General features: G+C 38.0%; 2 protein-coding genes across 4 annotated transcripts in view; both read right to left on the bottom strand.

Annotated features, from left to right (window-relative positions):
• The window catches only part of LOC134529137 (trehalase), a 469,230-nt gene that overhangs the window by 198,139 nt on the left and 245,346 nt on the right, over positions 1-25,745 (bottom strand). The gene's annotated exons all lie outside the window — the stretch shown is intronic.
• Positions 1,943-25,271, bottom strand: LOC134529135 (uncharacterized). Its single transcript, XM_063362906.1, has 2 exons — positions 10,586-25,271; positions 1,943-10,120 (listed from the first exon to the last, which is right to left on the bottom strand). Exons 1-2 carry the CDS (start codon positions 11,084-11,086, stop codon positions 7,469-7,471), a joined length of 3,153 nt encoding a protein of 1,050 aa, XP_063218976.1. The 5' UTR covers positions 11,087-25,271; the 3' UTR covers positions 1,943-7,468.

Genomic DNA, 25,745 nt, shown 5'->3' with positions numbered 1-25,745 from the left:
CAGCCATTTAACACAGTGTCCACAATTCAAATACTACAATTCAGCCAATGTTTAAGCATCCAACCAACAACATGCAGACCATAAGTTAAAAAAAAAACTGCTGCTCCCTGTTACCATGTTATCATGCATACGTGGCCATCCTTGGATTGAATTTAGTGAGCAAATAAGTACGTCAGTCATTTCCCATTAATATTACCATGACTTGAATGAAAACCACTGCCGGTTAGTTGAATATTATCTTTCTACCTGTTAGAATCACAGCCGCAAGCCACTTGCAAACATCAAGTTGTGCATTATCCTGCACTCCCATTACAGAGTAGCTGGGCTCAAATCTAGTTCTGACCAACCTTTTAACTGCTTTCCAAATGTTCCCGAAATCACTCCAGGCAAATACTGTGACTGTTCCTTAACATAGGTCATGGTCCACTCTTTCCCGAGCACTTATCCCTGAATATTTTTTTTTTTTTTCATTTCCAACGACATCGCTGTCAAATGATGTTGCCGAATGGTGCCCATCGACAGCAAACTGATGAGATTATGCAGACAAATTCTTGTCCTCTGCACATAGGTACATCATTATCATACGATTTGCATTAGTTTACAAACAGTGCAATAGCAGCCACATGTTTGTTAATTTATAAAATGGAAAACTTAATACTGAAAATTTTATGAAATAGTCACAAACAAAACTAAAAACTTGGGAATGCAAAGTTGTACGATCTCCCAACTGTGCACCTGACAGAAGGCTTTGATGGCAGTATTAGCAAACAAGACGTTCGATATATTAATGGCCAAAACGTTGACATGTACTATACAACATGAGTACACTGTATTCTTTTCATGCCATGGTCTCGACCAGCCAGTGATCCAAACTCATGTCTCAATGGTGAATGCCTTGGATGGAATATTGGTTACTTAACGACTGAGTTTGCATTTACTTTAACTAAGTGGACCGTTTTTTAAATATCTGTTTACAAAGATTTTTTTATTTCCAACTTCCATATGTTTATTTCCATGTACTGTGGAACCTCACATGCACAACATAACCCACAAATGTTTGTTAAAAGCTCAGATGGTGCAAAACCTTTATTTTTGAGTGAGCACGATCTACCACCTCGACGTAGCTCAACCTCGAAAGCCAAGCCAGTACTTTTTGCTTTGCATTGATCTCTCAACCCTGAACATGCCTGAAGAAACGCAGAACGAAACATCGGTGCAATCTACCACTTCGATGTGGCTCACAAAAACCAAGATAGTGTACTAGGCAATGACCGCGAAAGCCTACAATCTTACTTCATGAGAAACAATAATAGCCCAGTGATTTCTATCTTATCCTGTGATCAGCTGCTGACATTCATATCCACAATCACAACAAAAAATAGCAGTAACTTCAGTTTTATCTGGCTCACACCTTAGCAAATTTACAACATAAAATGGCAAGTATTTTCATATGGACACAGTCATGCAATGACTAACGTATTGAGATCTCATATTTGGTATCTTGGTAAAAAAAATTCCAGTAAATTACTTTTAATGTTATAAAAAATATGGGAAATATTAATACCATATTATAATACTGTAATGTAACTGTAAGGTTTCGTAAAGACGGGTGTAGAAAAAAAAAGGTTTTTTTTTTTGTAGTTTGTTCCTGACTGTGTTGCATTAATATTAGAAATATTGTGTTAGGGAAGAGATTTGACATTGGATTATCAATTTCCGAGGATAGGGGCTCAAATCACAGCCCAGCCATCCTGATTTTGGTTTTCTGTAGATTCCCCGAAGTTCTTCCAGGCAGACATTGCCAGTTCCTGGTCCCAGTTCCCTGATCTGTGTTTGAGAGTCGAAGAGTCACAAGGCCTCTTTTTAAAATTATTTTATTCATTGAACGAAAAGATTAACAAGGATAGTTGTTGGAATAAGTTTAAATGAAAGGATTTCCACATTTAAGTCTAAATTACAAATGTACTTGCAAAGGTAAAGTATAAAACACATATTACAAAATATTTGTAGCTACATATTTTGAAAAGTAAAACAGTACACAGTCGTTCTCATAAACAAAAGCATTACAAACACCAAAAAAAAGCTACAAAAGCATAAATACCAAAAGAGCCACAAAAACACTTCCTTACACATTTTTTTTTTCAATATTAACTTATAAGAAATGGTTTCATACTTGTATCTTAATAAGTCAAAATTACATATGTATTTATTTGCATAGGTAAAGTATAAAATACATTTTACAAAATATTTGTAGCTACATATTTTGAAAAGTAAAACAGTACACAGTCGTTCTCATGAACAAAAGCACTACAAATACTAAAAGACCCCCAAAAACACATTTCTTTAAACACAACTTTTTCCCTTCAAAATTACCTTACAAGAAATTGTTTCATACTTGTAACTGAAGTATTTTTTTTTCAAATATGTTATTATTATAATGGACACAAACATTAAAAACAAAAAACAAAGACCTTACATCTAAGGATAAGAAATGACAATTACATAAAAATTTTCAGGTAATATATTATACCAGAACGATGTGAACCATTTAACTTATAAAATGTTCCATACAATGTAAACAAATTTAACTTCGTTACGCACAGAATGCAATCATCCACAGAACTTCAGCACTATTAGTAAACATTGCCAATAAGAAAAAATTTTAACGTTTACAGTAGGGCATTAAGAATTCACGAGCAATTAACAAGGTAAAACAAAACAAAAATTAAAAACTACCAAATTTACGTTTGTAATGAGCTTGAGCTAGTCACACTTTTTCCTCTGTTCTTTCAAAGCAAAAATAAATAAATAAATCAATTCTTTAGATTGATATTTTATATTTAAAAATGGTTTTACTTCACAACATTGTTTTGGTATTAAAATTACTCAAAAATTCTTTTGCATTAAGAATTTTTTTGTTGCGTTTAACATGTAAACACCTTCGTTGTTGTTAAAACTTAAACTGTGAATAACTATAGCGCTAACATTGAGTAGTACTGATAAGCTTGACTCGTTGGATATTAAGTCGACTTGTGGTTATCGAAAGATTGAACTATCGACCCTTCGGAGCTAGCTTATCACGGAAGGGTAGTGGCCACTGACACACAAGGCTAAATGAAACTGACCAATTTGTACACTATGTAACGTAGTTTTAGGTTTAGTTTTATCTTTCGTTTTGTGTGCGTATTCAATCATTTCGAGTTAAAAAAAAAACCTAAACTGAACCAGAATATAAATTAAATATCAACAACAATATCAAAACTTGTTTTTACCCGATTTTAGAGTACTGGAGTACAAAACAAAATAAAAAATAAATTAGAAAAAATAAATAGGAGTGTGGGGGAAACTCGGCAGAGGTTGGCAATGCCGGGTCCGGAGCGAGGCACTCGGAAACCAGACACGTGGGTTGACAAGGACAGCGACTGTCTGGGCCGCAGACAAGATAAGCTGCGAGTGCTGTGCATCGATCGAGCGCCAGGCTGCGCGCGGCCAAGCCAAGATACCTTCCGAGGCTTCACGCCGCATGTCGTAACCAGAGAGAGACAGAGACGGCACTTTAGTCTAATTTAGTGGGGCATCCTAAATTTGGCTGGTCGGCTACCACCGTTAATTTCGAGTGGACATAGTTAAGCTTCGAAGGTAGGTACGCAGGTAGAAACAACTGTTTATGAACTACCGCTGCACGTGGGAGGAATAGGAGCGTTTGAGCAGACTTGAAACTTAAAACTTTTAACCCATGTGCAAATTAATTAAAGTATCCGTAAAAAAAACACCAGTTTATTCGCCAAGACACCGGATGATTTGTAACAGAGTTCACGAGATTTTAGCTCCATTAATGCTTTGTTTGATGCACAGCTTCGAACGCGTCAAATGTATAAATCCATCCCGAAGTGTGTTTATTTTTAATCCATTTAAAAATTTGTATTTCCTTCCATAAAAATGTCCTAGGAACTGACTATGTTTTGAATTTCACAAACGTAGACATAATTGAAACATTAAAATGCTACAATATAGCAGAGGCATTATTTACATGTTTTAATATCGTGTAAAAAAATAGCAAAAAAAAATTTATAGCAGCCAACAATTAGGAAATATATTAAAAACACTGGAGCGGAATCTCTCTCGTTTTAACAAAAAAATTTTTATAATAATCAGCGAATTAATTACCTTAACAAAATTCCTCCAATAACACGAAGTCTCAGCATATTCTGTGAACCTATTTCGAATACATTTTGATGAAAAGCATCCAAGACAGTAAAAGGCATTTTGAGAAATTACGTGTTTTAAAAATCTTCTCAAATGAATGCGTACTTAGAATAGGTAGGCCGGTAGACGGTAAGTGGTGGTATACAAGCGGTATACAAGCGCCTCCGCACGCCCACGTGACTGCGAGATTCAAAATCAATAACAGCTGCACCAGGCGTTCGCTTCACTGCGGGGCGCTGCTGCAGCTATCCCTTGCGGCTTTACGACCAATCACACCGCCCTGGAGGATGTTCGCCTACACACTCAACTCTGTCCGGATTACAACCGACTCGTGTACTTTACATACTTACTGAAAACAAACGAGCTGGGTGAACTGGCGGAAAAAAAATTAATAAAAAAATTGATTCATTATGAAGGAACCGGGTTCGATTACCACGACAGTTAACCTGAACACAGTTTACAGAAATTATCCATGTAATGCAAAAACTATTTTATAAACACAGTAAATTATGATAGACGAAGCAAGAGAATGTTGGCTATCAATGCGACTGTTCATTGTCCAACATACTACTTCCATGGCTAACTGGTGTTTAAGTTAGAATTTTTATGAAATAATTATTTTAAACGTTATGATCGAGTAAACCAGAGAAAATGTTAAGCCGCACAACATATCACCAACATGAAAAAGAAAAGAAATAAGTAAAAAAATGCCATCGTACTATAGTAAAATCTGTTTTGGCAACAAAGTGACAGCGCATAATCATGATTATGAGTGAGGAAATGTTTGTAGCGATGGATTTTCCCGCAATCCAACAGCTGCCTTTTTAAAAGCTATGTTTAACAAAAATAAGAACTGAAAGGAAATTGTACTGCACCTACCAAAATTTAAACTTTAAGTTTAATCAATTATTAACTGATTTTGTGTGAAAGAGTAGTTGAATCTAAAAATTTTCAATATTTTAATGATGTTAACTACACTATAACCAAAAAGCACAAAAATTTATCCCAGGAGACGATAATGTCGAGTAATAATAATAAAGTTAACAGTTCCTCATTCAATTATGTCAAATTTTCAACAAGAAATTCCTGACAAATCTCAAGTTACTGCAACCAACGTAGCCACTATACACGGTAAATCTCCTCATGGTCGGTGATGAGCCTTGTGTGTCAAGAGCGAAACAAGTACGTGACAAACAGGGCGCAATGTTGCAAGTCCCAACATTTGCTTGTATAAGTAGCCTACCATACCATTAACTCATTTAAACGTTCAGGATTACACAATATCATCCACACTATTCTACATAAAATGAGGTAAGTTGTTCATAATACATTGTTTTATGGTAGACAGTACAGGTTTGGTACACCTGACCCAAACTGAACCCCATAAACCAAATGGCACAAGATTCATCAGTTCGTAACACTAAAAAAACTTCAAGAAATCTCTCATCTTAGTCCTGAGGTTTACTAAATAGACTAAAAAAGTACAGGGTTGAAAAAATAATGCCAATACAACGCATATAAAAAACCATTTGAAAATCACTGGTTTATACCTAAAACTAGTAAAAAGAGTAGCCCTAAATAAACAGAGGCTTCTATTACATTCTCAAAAGAATGGCAATTATGTTGCTCCCTAATACAGGTAGTCCTTTCTACAGTGTATCATAAAATCACATTTAAACACTGCCTATTTAACATTTATATCTGAGACCCTAGAACCCGAGGCTCAAAATCTCTGGGCGATAATTAAAAAAAAGTCCAATTAACTGACTTAACAGGACTAAGATATCCTAGGGTTATCAGAACAAGATTTCAGCACCTTATCTGATAAGTATTTAATGTTTTTATGCTGATATTAGTCAACATTTAACCTTTACAATTTTTTTTATTTATATAAAAATAGCAACATTAGCTCAACACTGAACTCTTTAAATTTTAAAACTATATGGAAATACCAGTAAGCTACACATAGAAAAAAATATTAAAAACTTTTATATTAAAAAGAAACTGCACTTAAAATTATTACATATGGCTATTTTTTCAATAATATGTTGTTTTGATTTTAGTATTTAAATGATGCGTAATTTGGCATCAAGCTAGTAACCAATCATCACAGCACATAATTTAGAATTGTAGGTGTTAACTTCATACTTTAACAAATACACAGAATAGAGAGCAGACCAGACATTCAAGAGTGTCCAAAGAAAGGAGACAGTTTGATCGTTAATTACATTAAAGACTCGAGGCATGCCTGTGTCAAAGTCGCTCCCGAAAACAAGGCAATACTTGGTTGGTGGCACAAATTCACTGGAAGACACTGTGTGTTACATGAATAACTGGTAGGGGAAGATAGCAAGCACTTAGCTTAGCCAGCAAAGCCCTCAGGTATGATTACCGCAAGGATAACAAACATCAGCCTCCAACAACTTGTACTCAATATTTCATCTTTTAATCATTTCACAGCAAAAAATTGGATGGAATGGAACGGAACGTTTGATTGCCATTATATATGGGGTCGGGTATGATAAATGCTTATAAAATTTTGTACCATTCGGACACAACGTGGCAAATCTATGAGTAGACTGGTAATGCTTAAAATTTGCAACCTAGTCTAGTGAAATGTCAAAGTATAATAATTTATTCAAGAAAAGGGCCTGCTTGTTTAACATTAGCCATGATTGATTATTACAGCAATGTTTTCAATATAGAATCCAAACTTTTGGAAATTTCACCAGTACGAACTTAGAATAACAAAGCTATTGGCGATGAATTAAAAAAAGTAGTGTGCTGAAGCATTTCCTAAATTGTTTTGACAGCATACGCATCGAATCTGCGGCTCTTTCCAGCAAATACTGAACAGTATTTTAAATTTTTTTTAGTTTTTTTTAAAAAAAAGAAATATTTTTCATGATTGGTAGCTAGGTTCTCAAATATTATTTCAACTGTTTACATCAATTTTCACATGCAAAAAAAACAAAACATATAATAGTGCAAACTAGGAAACAAAAGTAAATACTAAGTTATTCTCATAACTGGAGAACATGGATGAAAATAATGCACATAAGATTCTTTTTTTAAGTAATGTGTTATCAAACATTGTGCTTATACAGGAGGTAAGTTGTTGTGTAAAGTTATTTCGTCCAGTTTCCACTTCTGTTATTGTTTAGAAAATAATACTGGCAAAGTATTATTATTAAACAAAGACAAAAAGTCAGAAACACACACAATTGGTTGGCTTTTTACTTGGTCTATCTGGCGCACTCATTTAGGGTACCAAATGGCTTGGGGAGCGCTTGGAAGGTTTCAGATGCAGGTCTATATCATCCAGCTTAGTGAGAATCTTCTTCATGTTAGTATTCGTCTCCTCAAGACACGCCAGGAAACGAACTTGCTCTGCCCCCATATTCCCAGCATCTTGCAGCAGTCGCTCTAACTTAGGAGCTAATGTACACCCATTCGGGCGTTCTTCCAGGTTAGCACTTATATTATCTAAACGCGGCAACAACTGCTCAAAATTATTGATCAATCGCTCAGAATTATTGAGCAACAGCTCAACGTTTTGCATTCCCGCTCGCTCTTGCAGTCTAGCATTTTCTGCCTCCATGCGTGCCAACATGGCCCCCTGTCGCTCCACCAACGAAAGCAAATCACTCGCTGACGATTCGGGAAGTATAGGTCTGACTACAGGCTTTGCAGATGCGACAGACCAGCCTTTAAATGACGGCTCACCAGCATCTGACGGTGTTCCTGAAGATTTCCGCCTACGGGATAGGGGCGCAGACTGACTTTTATGTGGTAAATCAGCTGTGGCGATAGACGCGAACGATGTTGCACGAGATAGTCCAGCTGTATATTCTTCAGTAGTTTCCCAATTTTTGTGCGTCTCAGGGGACGAAGGCGGAGAGATAAGTGAAATAACTTCTGGTTCTGAGGTACTCTTTTTTCCGACGACCTTCCTGGGGCGTGGTCTCAGCTTCCGACCATCAGCTCGCGGCATCCGCGCCGGACTCTTTGCCTGAGAGTTTGTTCCGGAGGAATCCTTCTTGGCGGAAGATTTGTGCTGCCCGCCGACCTTCCTGGAGCGTGTTGTCATCTTCCGAAATTTACCTTGTGAAATCCGCGCCGGACTCCCTGCCTGAGAGTTTGTTCCAGAGAAATCCTCGGCAGACGATTTGTGCTGCTCGCCGACCTTCCGGGAGCGTGTTGTCATCTTCCGCCCTTCAGCTTGCGGAATCCGAGCCGGAAATCCTGCCTGAGAGTTTGTTCCGGAGGAATCCTTGGCGGAGGATTTGTGCTGCCCGCCGAACTTCTTGGGGTCTGGCCGTACCTGACCAGCTTCCTGCACCACTAAGGAACTCTCCGCCTGGGAGCTTGTTCCGGAGAAATCATTCTTGTCCGAGGATTTGTGCTGCTCGCATAACTTCTTGGGGTCTGGCTGCACCTGATCGCCAGCTTCCTGCGCCATTGAGGAACTTACTGCCTGGGAGCTTGTTCCGGAGAAATCCTTGGAGGATTGGTGCTGCTCACCAAACTCCATGGGGTCTGGCCGCACCTGACCAGCTTTCTGCACCGCAGAGGAACTCTTCGATTGGGTTCTTGTCCCGGAGAAATCCTCGGCGGAGGATTTGTGCTGCTCGCCAAACTTCTTGGGGTCTGGCCGCACCTGTCCTTCAGCTTTTTGCACATTTGAGGAACTCTCTACCTGAAAACTTGTTCCGGAGAAATCCTCGGGGGAGGATTTGTGCTCCTGGCCGACCTTCTTGGGGTCTGGCCGCACATGTCCTTCAGCTTTTTGCACAGTTGAGGAACTCTCTACCTGAGAGCTTGTTCCAGATAAATCCCCAGCAGAGGATTTGTGCTGCTCGCCAACCTTCTTGGGGTCTGGCCGCACCTGTCCTTGAGCTTTTTGCACATTTGAGGAACTCTCCACCTGAGAACTTGTTCCGGAAAAATCTTCGGCGGAGGATTTGTGCTCCTGGCCGACCTTCTTGGGGTCTGGCCGCACATGTCCTTCAGCTTTTTGCACAGTTGAGGAACTCTCTACCTGAGAGCTTGTTCCAGTTAAATCCTCGGCGGAGGATTTGTGCTGCTCGCCAAACTTCTTGGGGTCTGGCCGCACCTGTCCTTCAGCTTTTTGCACATTTGAGGAACTCTCTACCTGAAAACTTGTTCCGGAGAAATCCTCGGCGGAGGATTTGTGCTCCTGGCCGACCTTCTTGGGGTCTAGCCGCACATGTCCTTCAGCTTTTTGCACAGTTGAGGAACGCTCTACCTGAGAGCTTGTTCCAGTTAAATCCCCAGCGGAGGATTTGTGCTGCTCGCCAACCTTCTTGGGGTCTGGCCGCACCTGTCCTTGAGCTTTTTGCACATTTGAGGAACTCTCTACCTGAGAACTTGTTCCGGAGAAATCCTCGGCGGAGGATTTGTGCTGCTCGCCGACCTTCTTGGGGTCTGGCCGCACATGTCCTTCAGCTTTTTGCACAGTTGAGGAACTCTCTACCTGAGAACTTGTTCCAGTGAAATCCTCGGTGGAGGATTTGTGCTGCTCGCCGACCTTCTTGGGGTCTGGCCGCACATGTCCTTCAGCTTTTTGCACAGTTGAGGTACTCTCTACCTGAGAGTTTGTTCCAGTAAAATCCTTGGTGGAGGATTTGTGCTGCTCGCCGACCTTCTTGGGGTCTGGCCGCACATGTCCTTCAGCTTTTTGCACAGTTGAGGAACTCTCTACCTGAGAGCTTGTTCCAGTAAAATCCTTGGTGGAGGATTTGTGCTGCTCGCCGACCTTCTTGGGGTCTGGCCGCACATGTCCTTCAGCTTTTTGCACAGTTGAGGAACTCTCTACCTGAGAGCTTGTTCCAGTAAAATCCTTGGTGGAGGATTTGTGCTGCTCGCCGACCTTCTTGGGGTCTGGCCGCACCTGACCAGCTTCCTGCACCACAGACAAACTCTCTGCCTGAGAGCTTGTTCCAGACAAATCCTCTGTTGAGGATTTGTGCTGCTCGCCGACTTTCTTGGGTTCTCGCCGCACCTTACCTTCATAATTCGGTAACCGCGCCAGCCTCCCTGCCTGAGAGTTTGTTCCGGAGGAATCCTTCTTGATGGAGGTTTTCTTCTGCCTGCCGACCTTCTTGGGGCCTTTTGTCATCTTCCGACCATCACCTTGCGGCATCTCTGCCGGACTCCCTGACTGAGAGTTTGCTCCAGAGATATCCTTCTTGGCGGAGGATTTGTGCAGCTCGCCGAACTTCTTGAGGACTGGCCGCACCTTACCTTCAGCTTTTGGCAACCGCGCCAGCCTCCCTGCCCGAGAGTTTTTTCCGGAGGAATCCTTCTTGGCGGAGGATTTGTGCTGCTCGCCGAATTTCTTGGGGTCTGGCCGCACATGTCCTTCAGCTTTTTGCACAGTTGAGGAACTCTCTACCTGAGAGCTTGTTCCAGTAAAATCCTTGGTGGAGGATTTGTGCTGCTCGCCGACCTTCTTGGGGTCTGGCCGCACATGTCCTTCAGCTTTTTGCACAATTGAGGAACTCTCTATCCGGGAATTTGTTCCGGAGAAATGCTCGGCGGAGGATTTGTGCAGCTCGCCGAACTTCTTGGGCTCTGGCCGTACCTGACCACCAGCTTCCTGCACCGTTGAGAAACTCTCCGCCTGGGAGCTTGTGCCGGATAATTCCTCGGCGGAGGATTTGTGCTGCTCGCCTAACTTCTTGGGGTCTGGCTGCACCTGACCTTCAGCTTGCTGCTTCGTCGCCGCTGCTGGCGGTGTTGGCATCACCTCCATCTCTTCCTGGGAGGTGGTTTTGGCAGCAGCCTTCTCTGGAGAACTGTCGTTTTTCGCCATTTTCTGCTTATGTGTTGTCTCCTGACAGCTGGCCCGCTTCATTTCTTCATGGATGATTGGTTTTGTAAAAAAAAAAAAATTAATTTAATTCAATCATAATTAAGAAAACAGCTATAACATATCGGTATATAAAAAACTCAAAAATATATATTAGAATAATATAGGTAAAAAATTTAAGCTTAAAATGTTTAAATCTACAAAATATGTTTTATCTTATATTTCCACAATTAACCAATTTAAATTTGAACTAATAATCTAGATGTCTAGATCATAGTATAACTGATTGATTCTGTTTCGAGGCCATGTCTTGAAAATGATCCCATTTCACCATGTCACGATTCAGCTATTATCAAAGTTGGTAAAAAGTGAAGGACAAATGTTCTGGCACATTTCTTTTTCAGTGTCCATTCACAGGTTTATCTGATTGGCCCATGTGAGAATAAATTCTCTGCCGAACCAGATGGTTAGGTGTTTTGCAGGGCTCTGTTGAATTGTCTTGTTGCAGTGTTGTATGCGTTGCAATTTTTTTACAGTCTGTTTTCTATTCTATGACTTCTAAGATAATTCTGTGACTACAGTTCTAATATTTGCTAGGTGTTGAGTTTTGTGAAATGTGTCAGAACCCTAGTTCTTCAGTTGTAAACCATCCTTGATAATGGTTGCAAACAATGCAATCCGAAAAACACGGGCTTATCAATATTTTCAAACACACTGCCTCAAACCAGATTTGTAAAAGTCATTCCACACTGAGACTCCTTACCAGGCCAAACTTATATAAGATAGGCTTACTGCTTTTTTGCCCGAATGCCAGAATTAACTTCCAACTTAATGCATGGTACAATCTCTCGCCTTCACATTCCTCAGACACCGCTTCTAGGACAAACAAGTACTCCTTTAAAGAGCTTTGTACATACCTGGTTTACGAAACACATTAAAAACTTAAAATTTGATTATATTAAAACTAACTAAAAATATGTCTTATTTCCGACCTGTAAAATTTGTGTTATCGTTTGGTGACAGATCAACATACAAATTAGTCATTAAATCACTTGTTACTTGATACACCTAAAGATAATAGAAGCCAATAATACTGCAAACATGGGACCCAGTCATGTGTAGCTAAAATTAAGGTACATTCAAGTGACTATATCCTATTTCTGTATAACACGGTAGAATCTGCCTTGATGTCAAATTAAATAATGCAAATTTTAAAGTCTTGTGAACAGTAAAAACATCTAAATGCATTTATAATTACCTATTTTGTCATAAAATGGTACTGTAGCGAAAGTCCCATAAAGGCACACTGCCAACGAAAATACTGCACTTCAGTTCATTATCTTACATGTAGAAGGGATGAGGCACATGATATTATGGCCACTGTTGCCTTTAATCCTTCAGCACTTTTAGACTTCTAATACAAAATATACAAGCAGGCATAAAGCTCCTAAAACATATTCACATATACGGCCTGATAGCGACATATCGGACGGCTTCACCAACTTATTTAAAACTTGTAGCGTTGCAGAACCCTGACCTCCAAAATAAATAATTTTATTTTAAACTTCTTTTTGTATAGGTAAATATAAATAAGTTAATGTTTTTAGAGTGCTGTGTATGTTATGAGACAGTATAATCAGACGTTATGGCTATTAATATATGTTATTTGCACGTGCTACGTGTTTAAAGAAAATATTTTGTATTTTATTAGACATTTTTAATCATTACTATTTTTTATGTAATTATTCACAAATGAGCCGTTGTACTAGATTTTTGCCGGTTTAGGCCTACTTTTTCAGGTTTTTTCTAAATAAGTTAAATTTTGTAAAGTAATTTGTATTATGATTGCTGTTCTTAATCTTAATTAACGTGTGGAATTATTCTAGAACACGGTACTGTGTCTGGTGTGATGGTTAGAAAGAGAGGCATGAGAGGCCTGTAAGTGTAAGTGAGAAAGAAACAGTGCTTCCCTGCCAACCGAGATAAAGACGGTAATTTCCCCACTGCGTAGGAACTGAGTGATAACTGCTGTCTCACGGTGTGGGAGAGAGAATGAGAATGGGAGTCCCCGATTTCGATGTGAAATTGAAAAGAGACAGATCAAGGGAAGCCCCGAGTTCTGTGTGTACAGGGTTTTTCATGTATTGTAATTTGTTCTCTGATTGGCTTGTATCTGTAAGCGTGAATGAAGCGTGCGTATGATTGGTCGGTGAGGTCATGTGACTACTCCCTGCGTGGAGGAGACGGTGACAAGACTACACCAGTCGTCCGTCGAACGCTGCACGAGTAGGTCGCGTTCGGTGGCTTCTCGCCAAATTATGAAGTAATTTGTTGAACAGATAATTTAACGTTGGTGGTCAGAGCCAGGCCGAGTATTAAGTCAACCTAATTTGTTTTATTTTCTTTCGAACAGTACTAAATTAGAAATTGCGGCCACCTTCGTCGGCGTTCGGCTCGTAGCGAAATTCGTTTTTTCTGGGTGCGGCCCTGTTCGACGTCGCACCATCTTCGTGTACTTGTAATAAAACATTGCTGAAGGACGCTATTTTTTCGTTAATTCTCATCACGCGAACCGCGGGCATTTTTCGACGGGCAGATGTATGTGGAATAAGTGAGTAACCTTTTTTGGAAGTGTTTGGAATCGTTGGTGCATTCTATTGTGAAAAAATAAAACAAAAACTAAAATTGGCGGAACATCTGTTTATTTTTGTATACAACGAACCGTTATAAACTCAACTTCCATATAATTATAAAAATTATCGAATAATAATTGTAATTCAGTTTTCAAGTATTTGTAAAAAATATACAAATGAAAGAACACTAATCAAGTTTTTTAGTAAGTCATTTGAAATATTCAGTCTTCAACTTTTATTTTAAATAAACTAGTTAATATTTCTTTTCCATGCATATAGTTATCTCCCTGACCATGATAAATGCTGTAAATAGGCAATTTTATAGGTCAAATTTTGTAATTATTATCAATGGGTAGCACGAGCATGAAACCCACAAGGAATGAATTTACATACTGCCAGGGGCGTAGCCAGGGGGGGGGGTTTAGGGGTTCGAACCCCCCCCCCCCCCCCTAGCACCAAATCTTTAATTAATTTCTTATTCATCACTCAAACAAATTTCATATTAAAATTAATAAAATTTTTACCATTACAATATTTAAATTTAAGTACCGAAAACTGCTAAAATAGCACTATTTTACACCTTAAAATCCAAATTTTCCCGGGGGAGGACTGCCGGACACCCCGCTTTAATACGGGTGGGCCATGCTTCTTAACACCCCCCATACGCAAATCCTGGCTACGCCACTGCATACTGCGACTGAATATGTCATGTGACCGGTCCATCGCAAGTAATCAAATATTCAGAGAAAAGATCTGAATAACAGCCTATTGGAGGATGGAAGTGAATGTGGCATGGGAGTGAATGTGACATGGGCTGAACAATTTCGATTTGAAGTACAGTTTTGAATTATCTTCACTTCTATCTCTGGTGACCTTCAGAGATTACGATATATAGAGTCGGTTTTGATCTGGAGGCATTGCAACATGTATACCAGGGCTGTGATAAGCGTTATTGAAACTTGGAGTCGTCAGTGTAACGCTTGCCTTTTCTACCAATGGCAGCCACTTGAGTATTCGATGTAACTGATACGTCATGTGGAAATGAATTCCAATATTTTAGGTTTAGTGACCATTTCCCGACTATGTACATGGTCTTCCTTGGTTCCTTGGAATGCTATTATAAATCAGCTCCTGAAATTTGTCCCCATAGATTTCGAGCATCCTGCCTAGGCCAGTATACTATATGGCTACTTTATAATCTTGGACTAAATAACGAACTGGAATAACGAATAGGAAACTGGACTCATTACTGAGGGCTTGGGTTCGAATCTCTTGAGTCCAAACATCCTGATTTCAGTTTACCATGGTTTCTCAAGATCACAAACTCTAGACGAATGTTGGGATAGTTCTTTATGATAGGTCATGGCTGATTCGTTCCCCGATACCTCCGATTTGTTTTGTGTTAGTATCATTCAGACCTCACCATCGACAGAACAAATCAGCTAAATAGAAATAGAAAAAATAAATTTCTTCTTACTTTTACTGATAAGAAATCTTAAAATAGGATGAGCTAGCAGTAGAACAATTATTACAATACAAGATGGGACAATATCCAACTTTGCAGGGATCAATCATCTAAAAGAAAGGGTCACAAATTAAAAAAATAGTAATTGTATTATTTATTTTTAAATGGCGATTTAAAATATGTGTAGAAACATAGATCTACATTTCGTTCGTACCTCTACTTAGAGATATTTTCACTAAACATTGAAAGGGAAAAAGTTACAATTCCAAAACTACACTTGATAACCTTAAGATCAAACAAAATTCTTAATCATTCTAATGCACAGGATTAATATAATACGGCGAGCAATTGTATGAAGGTACACTAATCCAAGAGATAGCCTTTAACTCTCAGCACACAATAGTTATACTAAGAACTAGTAATAAAGGAATTAACCACAAAATATCCTCGCTATGACTATATAATCATTATGCAACAGTGAGGAAAATATTTTATAGTTCATTACAAATGGATACATACTCAAAATTATGCATAAAATTACATGCTCGGACATATTTGTACTGTCATAACAACCAAACAAAATGCAATCTCACTGTCATCACTACCTGCGTAGTTTATCACATAGGTTTTAAATATTTAGAATAACTTTGAGCCTCTATTAGCTCATTTCAATATCAGCAACCTAACAATTGTCCAGAACCTAGAAAATTATCATTGTCAAATTTCATTAAATAAGAGGGAAAAAATCATTTCTGTAGTAGTTATTTTTAAAAGCAGAACTTTTTATAACATGCTACCACGAATACATGCATTATGAAAAATTATTTAAAACTTATTGAGGTAGTCTTCGGTGCATCCAGTCTCATAGGATACCCCACTTTGCTGGTTTTAGTGGTCTTGATTTTACTTAATTTATGAGAATTTTGAGTTTAAATTAGCTCGATGGGAGTGTCGCTCCAATAACGAGGGGTAGTGTCATGTTCCAAAATTATTCAGTCTTGTCGTATTTAACTTCTAGTTTTGAGTCACTGTGCAGTAAGTACTATGAGTGGGCTCCTCAGTTCGTTTGTTGGCCAGGCAGAGCTACTCGGTCTAGTGGGGTCACAGAGCATGGCTGAGCAGATTCCTTCAACACACTGGTCTAAAACGTTAGAGGGTCTAATCAGCTGGACTGGGCAAGGATTACGAAATTCGAGTGAGGCGGCACTGGCTTGTTCTGGAGGACGGATTCCAGCCATTATGCGGGGCTAACTCGGACAGGCGAGGCCCCCCGTGGTAACGAGTCGATAGTTCGCGGTTCGGAGAGTGAAATCGGTGTCGTCGTTGGCTAAAGGCCCCGACACACCTTCTAATCCAATCCGATGTCCTATACATAGGAAGAAAATGGCAAATTGTGCAGCGAGTACGTTGATGGTCCAAACAAAAAAGTTGGAATCAGATTCAGGAGGGTCGGACGTTCTTTCCCATCCGACTAACCGACTTAAGACAGACCCCCTCCACTTTCAACTATACAAAATTCGGAAATCGTCCAAGTTCAATTGCTTAAAAATATCGAATGAGTGAATTTCTTTATTTTCTTTTGCAACTTTTTGGCCCATCTTTTCTAGTGTGGGCTTTTGAAGGAACAAGTGTTGTAATAATATCCCCAATTTTTTTTTGTTTTTCATTTTTCGACATAAACGATGCCTTTACGAGGGTGTAATCAGGTCGGAAGTAGCAGTGGTACTGACTAATGAGATCGGAAGAAAGAAATTGTACAGTATGGATAATGAACTCCTTCCCTAAATTAAGAGATCGGATTGGAAGGTGTGCCTTCACTCGGACGGGGAAACACCAAGAGGTTACAAGTCGTAATGAGTTCGAGGTACAAGTGTGAGATACAGATTTTTCAGTTTCTCAGTCAGGTCAGGAGGAGGCCATCGTAGAGTTCTCGTGTTCGAGATGTTTTCATTAGTGCAGTCGGAGAGGAGTCGCTGTTCATCAGCATGTCACATGTTGGTTATAGACGAGCTGAGGCAGGTTATCAGTCACCAAGAATGTAGTAAGCCACGCATCCTTAGGAGACCAGCTCCCAAAAGGACTTTCGGCCTTGGTTTAGTTACTCTTTAATTTTTAAGATAATTATGTTTAGTAGTTATGGAAAAAAAATTGAAGCTCTCTGTTTAGATAAAGAATTAAATTGGAGAGGCTTATGTAAGGTATAAGTTGGTTGGTAATGATTAATGTGGTAACTGAAGTGAGTGTTTTGTCACTTAAATTATTTGGTGAACATGTAATAATTGTGTTGAATGAATTTTAATTAATTTTAGTATCTTAGATTAGTAACCTCCCACCAGAAGCATCCTTCAATGGATGCGTGCAAAGGCACCAATCCTGTAGATACTGGGTAACTAATCTTATTGAAGCTAAAACAAGTGTGCATCTTTCTGAAGAGTGCTTTTAAAATATGCCTCATCTATGAAAACAGCCCTACTTCTTTATTTGGTCAGCAGAGTACCATTGCTTACTAAAACAAACCCACAGCAACACTAGAATGCCATGTTGCAGTGACTGTTAAAAATCGAACTACCTATTCGTGGGAAAAGTTTTGGTTAGGTGGAAGAAAAATGCTGCACTGTGCTCGCTTGTCTTCAAGAGGTGAAAGGTGTACTACAGCTCACACCAACTATCTGCCCTGTGACGAAGCCCGATTCGCCGAAATGACAGTTGCGACCACCTGGTTCGTTAAGTTTGTGGACACTGTATTTAGCTGACTTCACCGCTCACCGGGAGATATGGCCAGTTAAGGGGAATTTTCGACATTTCAAAGCCCGTCAAGCTACCTTGCTGACATTGTTGCAACCTCTTTACGGAGTATTCTTACCAAACCGCGGCGACCTGCGCACAAAATATGCTCCGAAACTTAATGTGTAAAATGCAAAGTTATTATCTTCCCAGTAGATATTAAAAAATATCTTACAGCTCTTCAAAGGAACTCTTTCGTACCTCGAGAACTATAAAAAAAAAGTGTAAGAGGTCAAGATAACATTTAAAATGAAAAAAAAAGTCTACAATAATAATTTAAAACTAATTTCTACTTAAGATATTATAAAAAAATGTTAAAGAATCGTAAATGTAACAAATAATTTCAGTTCTTTGAATGACTGTGGCAATGTGGACGATGGATTTAAAATATTTTGGACATACAATATTTCTGGTTTATACTGTACATCCTAGGGAAAACCTGACAAATGGAAAACAAACCACGAATAAACAAACACAGAAAAATCAAATCAACCGATGTCAAAGGTTAAGTGCATAGACAGCACAGATCATTCCGTGGAAGGCAGTAGAACAATATCACAGCACAGACGAATAGTTCAAGCTTCGTAAGACAAAACAGCTGCGAAGTTTAGGCAGAGACTGATCGTACCTAATGTTAAGAGCAAAATAATAATATAACTAGAATGTCATTTAATGTATATCTCAGTTAAATACTGTTCAAATAAAAAATAAATTTGCAAACATATTTGCAGCTAGCCATAACACTTCGCCATCAACTCCGCCAGTGTTTTAAAATGGACAGTTCCTCAATGTTCCTGGAAATGCATGTTGAGGTAAGGTGACCATGTTGTACTGACAAAAGTGGTGCGCAGAACCATATTATACGACTGCAATTAAAAACTTGGATTTAAGGAACCTCGAACTGAAATCTCGCACATGCTAAGGTTTTGTGTGCAAGTCTTGTTTCAACCTCGTCAGTATTCCAAAGGCATATGCTGCGATTCAACATGATTTGAGTCTTTTTCAAAATATTTAAACATGCATTATCCCGTGTTCAACGAGGAGTGGTGACGACTTATTCTTAATCTCTGAACAGTACGCAGGCTACCCACTATTTGTTAATATTTAACACAAGTTACATAATCATGCTATGAATAACCCCTATCAATAATACAGCCCTTTCTTCTTCAAATCACACATAATCAAAGGCTCTTAATAACCATCATTTTATTAATCTGGCCAAACGAGCGCCAGATCTATGTGCGTGTGTGTCCATTACAAAACCATAAAATTTTCTTCCACGTCCACCACCAGGAAGAAAAAACTAGGATAATCGTAATCACTACAAAAAGTCACTGTCAACTGTGAGTTCATTTAGTATGTCATTCTAAGGTCAGGTTCCTATCATCGCATCGCCCACATTCCTCGCCTCAGGACCGTGACGCAAAAGTGAGCAAAGAACCATTGCTGACTCGTTTATATCCTCAGGGTCAGACAAACCATTCATGATCAATGCAAAAGTTGAAGTTAAAATCCAACGCCGATGCCGATACAACGCTCACATCCTGGCGCTTTCTACTTCAGTCAAAGATGAAATTCCAGACATTTTCCCTCGCATACTTGTCAAATATGTATTCCCACTCTTCACCAAGCATGCACAACGGCAATGGCCAGTGCATTATACCAGTCAGCTCAAAGCTAACCCACCACAGACAATAGGACTAACGAATAATGAACGGCAATACGCGGTCGATATGGTTTAAAAGTTTGCCCAAGTTAAAAACAAGGCTAACGTTTAGGGTGACTTTCTTATTCAAAAGTTGCACATTGATAAGGAGAGGGCAAGACTTGGGAAATTCACTTCAGGATAAGACAGTATACCGTAAGGGCGTCCACTCCTTAAAATAATGAAGCACACTGGCCAGCAAATTCCGAGAAAAAGCCTTTAAAAATGTTTGCACAGTTTTAATACTAGTGAAGTTAAGTGTCCAACGGCTTTGGTAATGCAGGTGGTAACGTACTTGTTTGTTACCCATATGCTCGTTTTAGATTCTCGATGACGGTCACTATTAATAATAATTAAAAAATAATAAACCTACTGATTACAAATATTAATTTAAATATAAATAATAATATTCTATTATTTATTAAAATTTTATATTATATATTACTTGATATTTAAATTGCAGTAATAAGTCAATCATTTAAATATAAAATGGGTAAAATAATTATAAATAAAAATTATGACTTGTCATTAAAATGTAACTAAAAGTTTAAAAAATTTCCATTCGAACAGTTACACAATATTCTGTTGAAGCCGGTTTTGGCCTGACAGTGAGCAGTTGCGTTTCTATCAGTTTATAGAGTTTATTATTTCTCTGCAATAGTTGATCATGTAAACAATCATCTTTTATTAATTAAGCAAGTTGTAAAAAAATTGTCAATGATTTTATAGTCATCCATAAAATGTATTGATACAAATTTTAACTTTTAGATTATTATAAGCACTATTTTTAACTCTTATTAAGCTCATTTTTATTATTTTATGTACATAGATTGGATTACTACCGTAAATTGAATATCAAATAATTATTAATAAATAATTTTAGTAAATCGAAATTTAATTATATTTAAATTAATAACATTTCCAAACAGATTATTTATTTTAATTATTAATAAAATTACTGCCAGCGAGAATCGAAACCCGAGCGCCCGAGAGGTAAGCAACTACGTTACCTCCTATGCCGCTGCACATGTGGCCAATATGACTTCACTAGTATACAAACTGTGCTTAAATTTTCGAAAGGTTGTTTTTTTCTTTTCGGAATCGGTTGGCCAGCGCGTTTTATTACTTTAAAGGGTGAACACCCTAAAGGTATACACTACCAATACACAAGAGTCGCATCCCGAAGTTAATTTCCCCACATCGTGCTTTCACCTTGTGATTCTTAAAACTCATCGTCTAATACACTAGCCGATTACCGAAATTCTAATTCTTAATTATCAGTTTTAAAATAGCATCCATGACAGGCTAGCTGTACGGCAAGTGGCAAACCAAACATAGATATCAGAAAAAATTGTTAAAATGAAACTTGCAGAAAAATACAGAAGCAGCACCGTTGGTTAGCACGCCAACTCTGAAGAATTCTGGGCGCGGATACCGGGGAAAAAGCCAATGAGTGTTGCGTTTAAGTATTTTTTTTTCACATGATATGTTGATCAGACAAATGTCGATGAAAAGAAAGTGTGCTCATAGTAGACAAAAAGCTGCTGACTAATTGTGTGTTGAGAGCTAAAGGGCTAGAGTCTTAGAAACTTGTCACTGAACCTAGAGGACCCGGGTTTTCCACAGTTTGCCGAAGTCGCTCCAAGTGCATGCTGGGATGGTACCTCACCCTATATCCCTATTCCGTGAAGCTATCTCTAATGACCTCGCTGTCGACAAACGTTGGATCCAAGTAATGAACGAAAGGCTTACTAAAACAGAGTGAGAATGAAAATAAAGAATGTTTCAACACATATGATAAAGACAGTGAGGCAAGTGGCGGGGGCAAATGGGGAATTGGGGTATGTCTCCCTCCCCCAACCCAAGTTATGAAAAATTTGCAATATATTTCGGCGAAGGCGGTGTTATTTTTGTTGGCGCTGGTTGAACTGTCACAGAGCCTTCAACAAGCTACACAGGAAATGACTCGTGAGATTGATAATGTATCAGTCAAAAATTTGAGTTGACCAGTTTTTAGAATACACAAATATAAATTTTATTGGTTTATCTATTTTACCAACATTAATTGACGGCACTGTGGGAAAAAAATCATAAAAGTGCGGGCGAATTGAACATCAGATATGGTTTTAAGTTTAATCGGGACAATGACCCAAGGCACAAATCTTTCATTGTGAAGTTGGCGGTTGTAAAACTGTCTCAAAGTAATTGAAACACATCACCAAAGCCCAGGCTTAATCCAAACGAAAATATATGGACTCACTGAAAAGAAAGTTGTGCAGAGAACCAGTGTGTTCCAACGGATATAGAAAGAAAACTCAAGATGGAGTCATATTCAGGATGACAGCAGAAAAAATTCAAACGTACCAAAACTGAACTAGAATCCACGCTGAAAGAGACGTGCTGCGAAGTCCTAAATTATATATTTTTTTAATTTTGTATTCTTAGGAGGTCCTGTTTATTTAGACATTCTCCCAAAAAAAATTACTTTTAAAATACATTCAAGAAAAGACCTTATTTATATATGTCTTCAGAAGAAAGTAATTATTTTAAGTACATTAATATTGTGTTTGAAGATGGTACACATTAAATACAACATATCTTAGCATTCCACGAGGCCACATATTTAAAAAAAAAAAAAGTCTTGTCACTAAATTCCAGTGATTTCAGTAGACCAATTATAGTTAAATATAGAAACATAATTTATTCAAGAATTCATGTTTCGTAACACTTGATTTAAAACTTTGGGTCTTCAATTTTAAAAATGATCGTTCACTATAAATTGACACGATTGAACAATGCCATAGTATAAATGTGAAGATGAAATATTTTAAACTTATCTCTTCCTTTAAGATTGGTGTCTACTTCTGCTGTTCAAACTTTTTTCAGCTGAGTGTCGTGATATAAAGTCCGCTCCTCAGAAACCTCAAAAAACTAGGGTTCACAGTAATTACTATCGCAGAAATTTCAGAGTCAAAGCAATTCTTCTTTTGGTAAGTAGGATTTTAGAGTCACGACTGTTTTTGAAATTATTAACGAATCTCGTCAGTACTTTCCGAGAAGACGCCAGAAGTGAGTGAGCTGCTTCCAATTTGCTAACTTCTCACCATCATTCCTTAAGAGTCCAAATATCACATATCGCATATTATCCTTTCAGTAATATTACTATACAGAATATGCTCCAGCTAGCATTTAGTTACAGATATTTTACAACTTTTTTCTCGGACCAGTAAAAAGACCTTAATAAGCTGTCCCACCTCAAAAGTTCATGACAAACAGTTGAAGACTTCACCAAATTGAAATAAATCTCGCAGGATTAAGCAGCCTTTATCTGAATACGCTTTAGGCTTAAAATAAGCTCAGTTTTAATAACAGCGGTATTGAAAATTCAAACAAATGCGATTCAGACAATTTTATTTTATTTTAACAGTCTTCATAAACTGAAAATTTTCTTTTACAAATTTATCACAGATTTTTTCAAGATGTTTGTTATTAGAAGAATTAATTTTTTATTACATATTCTACTATCTAATCAAAGATACGTGTGTCTAATAACCACCACCTGATCATTTGACTAGCAGTAGATGGATGCGTGACGAGGCTTTATGAAGCCTGCTGTGTGGAAGCCTACAAGTGATGGGAACGATAGTACCAAGAGAAAACCCACTGCAATTGTCAGCCACATTTCCTTCACAAACAACTGAGACACTCAAAGAGCGAGAAATTTTTCACCTGAATAGTACGTATAGAATGTACTATGAGTGGCACAGCTTGAAATTCATGTTGTGAAGTTTATACTCGTGATTTCCTGAGTCAGATACTTACTTAGCAGCCTCGGATTATTTTAATGTTGCTAAATTACAAAAAAATTATGAGAAGGATCCGATGTAATAATAAGTGCTAAAATTTATTGCAATTTATTTTATAGATTAATCCGATATGCTCTATCAAGAAAGAAAAAGAATTATTTGTGATGATAGTAATTAGGTGTCAGGTTAAGGGATTGGTGAATATCAAGGTGTACAGTAAAAATGTCCACAATTTTAGTTTTGCACTGATAAAAAAATATATAAAAAAGGCTAGTCTAGGTGTTAAACTCGGATTTATTTAAAATATACTGCATGATGCAATGGATGCATGGCAAAATAAGTTCTATTTAATTGGCGCTATTGCAACAGCAAAATCATTGTATTTAAAAATTGAAGCCTGTTCGGCCAGCGACTGTGCGTGATCACAACGCGGAACACCAAACAGGCAGGAACGAAGGGAACATTAGCGCTACAGAACACTCGCAAAGTTTTGACGTGTTTGATTTCGGAGCGTACGGCTCACGACTCCAATCTCATTTTTTGTGGACATCGCCCGGTGCCAGCACACGCACTCTAGAACAAGTGAACTCGGCCATGTGTATAGAGCATCCCACTCTTAGATTGCAGTGTGGAAGTAAATGGGCGCATTCTTTTTCTCTCTAACACACACCGATTGCCGTTAGCACTGTCCTTGTTTCTTCGTGCGTTGTTGCCAAATATCAAACGAAATTTAAAATTTTAATTTTTGGACCAAGCTTTTTTTTTTTCATATTGTATAGAATCAAAATACGCATCAGGCAATGCTTATTTTAAATACTTAACAATATTTTAAGTGTCCGAAAAAATTAAAAAACATAACTTATTCGCTGCGAACTGTTTTGAAGTATTCCGATATGTTTCACATCAAAAAAAGAAAACCTACATGTGTATTTCATTCAGATTTTTTTTATTAGTAAATTAATGCCTTAGGACGCCACCGAACAAATGTTAAGACAAAAACTGTACAGGTTTCACTTAAATAATTTTTTTAATATATTGAAATGCATTTTCTCACAAACTTAAACATCAAAAAGTTGACCCGCGGAAAAAATTTTTTCTATTAAAGATAGATGGGGGACGAAAGCGAGAAAAATGTTCACAATGAATTGAATTAGTTTTTAAAAGCAGCCCCATCTCAATTGCTTCTACAGTTTCCGTGGAAATAGCTGTTAAAGATGTGTCTTGTCATAAGAGGAAACAGGGTCGTGTGTTTAGATAAGTGGTGTTCTGTCCTACAAGCAATTTCAAATACATGGCTTCCTTAGTCAGCAAAAATATTTTAATCGATTCTTGAACATAATACGTAAAATGGATGAAATAAATACGAAGGAATTTAATAGCGATCATGGTACAAAAAATATTTTTCTATCCTTCTCAACACCAAGCATCTTATCAAGCATTGTTTTAGACAAAGTTTTGGAAAATAATTATATTTACAAACAATTTAAACAGATTTGTTAAGGTGTCTACTAAGGAAGTTACGTTTTTTTTTTGTCCGGTGAAAATGTTTTTCGAACCCATGCAGTTATGGCTGGTCGTATCAATAATTTATTTAGAAAACATTTTTCGGTATTAGGTACTACGAGTTATCATACGTTAAAACGGATTCGATATTATGCATATTATGGGAGTTGCGATTTTTCTGTTTTTCAAAAAATCTTCCCCATTTCGAACCAATTGTCCGGATTTTTCCCATAACTTACTCGGCCGAGAATTTCCATTACCGTATTTTATTTATCTTTTTGGACATGACTTGTCCAAAAATATGGCATTTATCGGGCCCATGAAAATGTGATTATATATATTTATTTATTATAGTTTTCTTTTATGTTCTAAAAATCCCATATATATATATATATATATATATATATATATATGTGGGATTTTTAGAACATAAAAGAAAACTATAAGAAATTTTCGTCTACAATAGGTAGTTTTTATTTGAAATTTACATAAAAGTGGCATTATTACAAATTTATATGTGTAATAGTATAAAATATTATAAATTACGATATGATTTCTTAAAATGCTTCTTGTTCGATCCGAATTACAAAGACACGCATCTCCTGAAATTCGTAATGTGTTAGAGATTTGGCAACAGCGCGCGCCATAAGCCGTGTACTGCAATCTAAGAGTGGGACGGGCTATAGTCGGGGGCGGGGCTGGCCTGGCGTCGGCCCTCTCGTCGCTCAAACAACCCACTTCCTGCCCCAGCCCGACACTACCCCACGCGGGCATCACACACTTCCTTGGCTGGCCCTCGCTACAGCAT

Source organism: Bacillus rossius, chromosome 2 (assembly GCF_032445375.1).
Source record: "Bacillus rossius redtenbacheri isolate Brsri chromosome 2, Brsri_v3, whole genome shotgun sequence".
NCBI classification, from domain to species: Eukaryota; Metazoa; Arthropoda; class Insecta; order Phasmatodea; family Bacillidae; genus Bacillus; species Bacillus rossius.
Note: the sequence above shows the minus strand (reverse complement) of the source record. Positions and strands in the feature narration are given on the sequence as shown.